Genomic DNA, 5,301 nt, shown 5'->3' on the forward strand with positions numbered 1-5,301 from the left:
TACCAACGTGTGAGCACTATCTCACAAACTGAATACATCGTCAAAGGTAAAAAAGATTTCACCTGGCAACTGGCAGGTCGAGAAGAGCTGTAGAAGGACTACGCTACTCTCATTCTCTTAGATGTAGGTTTTGACACTGAAAGGCAAATTACAAATACAACAGAACACACGAAGGAGAGCTTGTGCTGGTCAGGTTGTTTTTCCACATTTCTACTGCCGAATTTGCATTCTAAATACACGTGTTACAAAGCCTAGAGACAAGGGTATTTGAGTTCAGTAACATAATCTGTATCATAGCAAAGTAGAAGTTGCGGTATCTTGAAAGGCTAACATATCGTGGTGGTAACGTTAGGTGTTATCGGAAAGCGACATCTAGTGTCCCTGAAGGAGCTGTGCACCGAGGCCAGGATTACCTACTTGGTCCATCGCTTGTCCTTGCCTAACTGGTTGTGAGGTCCGGCAGGGTTAGGTACCATAAGTGCCTAACCCATACCACCTTCCAACAGGGCATATACTACACACAGCCCTGGGTTTAGACATATAAAAGGATAGCGCGTACTAGTTTCCGCTTTACCACCAAGTGGCTTCTCGCTGTAGGTGACTTACAAGAACAATTTGAGGCCCCAGACTTGATGTGGTCAGAATGGGTCAGTTTGACTTTGTCAGTCTCACGAGGACCTCTAGCGACCGAATTCTGTTCTCTCCGCAAATACGGAGAGGACAGAAGGTCGGGAGCTATAATAATGACGAACAGAATGCCACTTTTCTCTTGAACTCGCAGAACCCACAAATTTTAGAAAAGGGGGCTTTTCGTCTCCCTCTGCTTCCAAAAAAGAAGTCAAACCCAACCTGTTTAGAAATAGCCAACACTAGAATTGGAGTATAACATTGTTCATGACTAGTCGACTGTCCATTGTCACTATGTTTATACCGTGTACTTGCAATTAGCCCTCGGGCACGAACTTGCAAATAAACTTCTGTTATAATATGGCTAGATGCTAGGTTATTAGGGTCCAGCAAAATAAGGACGGTGGGAATTTCTAGAATACTCAAATCATGTCACCCTAATAGTACACGGATATTACATGGTTGGAGCTGAAAATCCCTAGACTGGATATAATTCATTTTTAAATGAAATGAAACGAATAACGTTAAAGGACGTAAAAGAAATTTGTAATGCAATGTAACGTAACGTTACATGTAGGTTTCACAACAAATCAGTAATCAGATTTGTGTGGGAACGAATATTCCTTTATTTCCCAACCTACTAAGGTATACGAACAATGAAATATCAAGTTTTGTGCCTTACTACCGTGTAGCTTTTATTCTTTATGGTTTCCTTTGCATAATTTTTTTCTAATTTACTAATCCTTTTATCGCTTTGCATATTGTTTAGTCGATGTTTCTACAGTGCCCCCCACTTAGTCATTCTAAGAACTTAGTCCTATCTGTAAGATGGTCACTAGAAAACTAACTCAAGGCAGGACTCGATACTTACGTTCGCCTCTGTCGATGTTCGAAACGACAGATTTTACCGTCCGATAGCTCCCACGGTCTCTCTCTCTCTCTCTCTCTCTCTCTCTCTCTCTCTCTCTCTCTCTCTCTCTCACTCTCACTCTCACTCGCCCTCCCTCTCCCAGTCAAATATAATCTTTTTATAGTCCCCCAGTGTCAGCAACTTCGCAAAATACGCCAGACTATGCTACTTATATTCCAACAAACTCTCATCTAAAATGTTGACACTGGGAGAAAAATATCGGGAATAGAGTTCATTTTAAATTTATAATTTATAAAACCGAGTATTCAACTACTTATTGAAGTTTCATTACTAATTTAGTTAGTTAACTAACTACTTTCTAAACCAAGTTACACCATTGGCAGCAGGTGGAGAGCTGTAATATATAACGTTTGTTGAATTTTAAATGCATTTTGTTTAACTTTTTGTGTTAGAGCAAATGTGTCCGAATTCGTGTTTCAAAGTCAAAAGTTACATTTGTTGTTTCTTTCTTTCTTTTCTGTCCAAATTTCAGCCACCTGCTGTCCCATAATTCACCACGGTGGTTCCTAGCTAACATGACGTCACGTACCGTCTTCAGCACATGCGCACTCCACGTCACTACCTAGGCCCCATTCAACCCTTTACCGTCGAAAATCCGTCTTTTTCCACGTCTTTCCAATCTGTGTACTGAGTATCACGGAGATGTCAGAATATAACATATCATAGAGAACAGTTCTGGGTCTTCAAATCGTTCCAGTCTGGGAGTTTCTGGCGGAAATTCGCGTATAAATATCGGATAGCCGGATTGTGGTAGCAAGTGGCGGCCATCTTGGATGGGGCGGTAGGAGAAGATCTCCCCGGTTTTCGTCTTCGTGAACAGATATCTGAGGTGGTATATTCTTCTCAACATGATAACTGCTTTGTGTGGACGTTCGGTTGTGTGTGTGGCGTGTTTGGAGTGATGATCGCCATCGTACATTTGACAACGCGGTATTGTCGATGTGGCACTTGGGCTCAGCTGGCTACGTCATGTATGTGATGGGTTGGGGAGGGGGGCGGGGGCCTACTGAAATCTATCGCCTATGTTTTTATTCTTCTCGGCCCACACAGGCATTCAAACCATGTCTGATTGGCAGGAACAAACTTATGGTTTTGATTACTTTAAAGGGAAACGTTAATAACTCTGTGTTCATACCGAAATCTGCCCGAAATATTTATGACTTTATTACTGCCAGCTCGCTTATCAAACAAAAAACAAATAATAAATAGTCAGCTATGTATTTGAAGCGATTTGAATGCCATGTGGGCCAAGCTCTATAAATCTGAGTTATTTCTATAAAATGTTAGTGATGTACCCTATTCTATCATGTACAGATTATTAGTAATATTACATGTAACATGTATGTGTTGTCGTACATGTAGTAATAGTAGAGTAATGTACGGTCATATTTAGCCTATTGGTGGTCTTTGGACTATGACCCATTTTAAACGGGTCAGTACAAAATTGGTATAGAAATCATTATCTTACTAGCCTGGTTTGCATCCTATAAAAAATAGCTCTGGTTGATCCCTCTCATTGCTTCCCTGTCAATAGTCTGTCACCCATTGATAGAGAAACAATTGGCATTTAGAAATCTTGTAAAATATTTGTGAGAGCTCTAAATTGCACCAATTTGCTTTTTTGGGGTACCAAATATTTTTCAGAAACAGTGTAATGGGGATCAAACTTTTGAATGCCTGTTCGAAAGGCTCGTAGCCAATCAGAGCTGTCATGAATATTTGAATGCAAATCATTTCAATACTAATAAGTGCCAGACTGTTCCTCAGGGAATAGACTAGAAGTAGAAGAGAATGGATACCAGGCTAAAGTCTACATGCCCAGCTATTGCTTTACTACATACATTGTACACCAGCTGCTCAAAACTCACAACAAAACAGCCCATTGGGTGCCAACATAAACAGCGTTTGTGACTGTTGTTAGAGACAAAATGACGCAGCTATGGAAGGATTTGTGCCTGTGAGACATTTCACAGGTGTTTGAACAAGTGCCTCCATTAAACATGTAAATTACCTGAAATGTTGTACATTTCAAACAATAACCTCTGACCTCCAGGCTCTGCCATTAATAGATAGGGCTGTGAATGCAATGGATTATGGGTATACACCTTGAACTTTTAGTAACCTTTGCCAAGAAGGTTATGTTTTACCACAAATACCACAAATATGGGAATTAAGCAACAGTGTCCTATGACTTTGATGACACCCCAGCCAAGGTTGAGTAGGCTGTGATCTATCCTATTCTAGCTAGTGTGTATAATTCGCTTCTCTGATCGCATCTAAGCAGAACATAATTTCCAGACTTTAATATTATTAGTTATTCAAATTTTATACTATTATAGTCTGGCCCAGGCAGCTTTAAACTTCAAGACTAGTAGACAACCTCGCCAACCAATTCCCAACCACAGATGACCATGTTGACGACCAACTCCCATCCATTGTCAGCGTCAGGAGAAGGTTGGGAGGCCATAGTTGGCTATGTGTGATGGGCTTGAGCTATATAAATGTGTCGTATACAGCCGCTAATTAAGATTGTGTGCTGTTCCTCTGCAGGTGTGAGACGACCATGTCAGTACCCAGTAACGGTATCTACATCATCCAGGGGGAGATCTCTGTGCTGGTAACAGCCATCAGGAGGAACTCCAGATGGACTTCACACAGCCATCAGGTATACAGTGTATTTAAGTTGCATCTCACGTTGCAGACTTAGCCTCCGTCGCAAATTTAGAACTTACACTTAGGTTCTCTTATGCCCAGAGAGGTAGTTCCATGGCAAACTCCCTTTCCCAGCATAAGAGAACATAGCCAACGTTGAAAATCACGAAAACAAAAGCCAGCCCACGTCTTCGACGGAGGCTACATCCTTTAGATCTCTACGTTAACTCAATGTCTGCTATGGTAGCCTTTTGGCACAGAATTTCGATGGGGTACAGGCAAGGCAGGCTTAGGGTTATGAATCATATCAATTCCAGATACAATTCAATACTTCATCTAATATTGGGAATAGTCGTGGAATAATACAAAATCGCATGACATAGACCCTGTGACTGTAGTATCTAATTTGTGACTCCCTTTTAGACTTTAAAACCTAGGGTTTCATCTAAACATTCAAACATTCATTTTGCATTTCCCAGCAGCTTGCAGGATGTAATGTTGACGATGATTGGCTAATGTTACCTGGTGAGGGAGGACAACTGTATATGGCTTGGAACCTTATATAGCCAGAATAACAGCTCAGAGTTGAACCACAAACTGCTACACAAAGATTGACTTATTGACAGTAAACAGTTGTTCAAATAGAGACAGCAACATGAGCTTCTGTTTCTTCACAGGTGTTTTTTGTTTTTTTGATGTGCAGTTAGGTCATGAACTGCTAGGTGGTACAGTGCAAATTCAGCCATTCCCTGATACCAACAACTGACTTTGATAGTTAAATTCCATACAAAAAGACATTGCATTACATTTTGTCCATTCTTATTCGTATACTTAATTGTCTCACTACAATAAAGAATAAACAAAGTTACAAACAAAAATTTAGAATGAAAATTTTTTACAACCCAAAAATGCATGGTATGAGAAATTTTACCAAAAAAAGAAAAAAAACCCACTATGTTTGCTTTACAATTGCAGTTGCTCTTTGCAACAACACAAATAGTATTTTATGATGACAACTTTCACTGGATAAGAATTTGTCATTTCTAAACTATATACATGTATGCCTGTAAGTACTATGTAATTCTAGTCAA

The 5,301-nt window shown here is 40.1% G+C and overlaps 2 protein-coding genes across 5 annotated transcripts in view; one reads left to right on the forward strand and one right to left on the reverse strand.

The window, feature by feature from the left end:
* LOC118412402 (pituitary homeobox x) overlaps positions 1–5,301 on the reverse strand; it is a 93,330-nt gene that overhangs the window by 72,772 nt on the left and 15,257 nt on the right. The gene's annotated exons all lie outside the window — the stretch shown is intronic.
* The window catches only part of LOC118411753 (Golgi-specific brefeldin A-resistance guanine nucleotide exchange factor 1-like), a 50,508-nt gene continuing 47,288 nt past the window's right edge, over positions 2,082–5,301 (forward strand). Inside the window, exons 1-2 of the mRNA XM_035814237.1 lie at positions 2,082–2,387; positions 4,109–4,223. Of these exons, the coding sequence (XP_035670130.1) occupies positions 4,122–4,223 (102 nt within the window). The 5' untranslated portion in view covers positions 2,082–2,387; positions 4,109–4,121. The remainder of the gene's footprint in view (positions 2,388–4,108; positions 4,224–5,301) is intronic.

The sequence above is a fragment of the Branchiostoma floridae genome, chromosome 3, assembly GCF_000003815.2.
Source record: "Branchiostoma floridae strain S238N-H82 chromosome 3, Bfl_VNyyK, whole genome shotgun sequence".
In the NCBI taxonomy this organism is placed as follows: Eukaryota; Metazoa; Chordata; class Leptocardii; order Amphioxiformes; family Branchiostomatidae; genus Branchiostoma; species Branchiostoma floridae.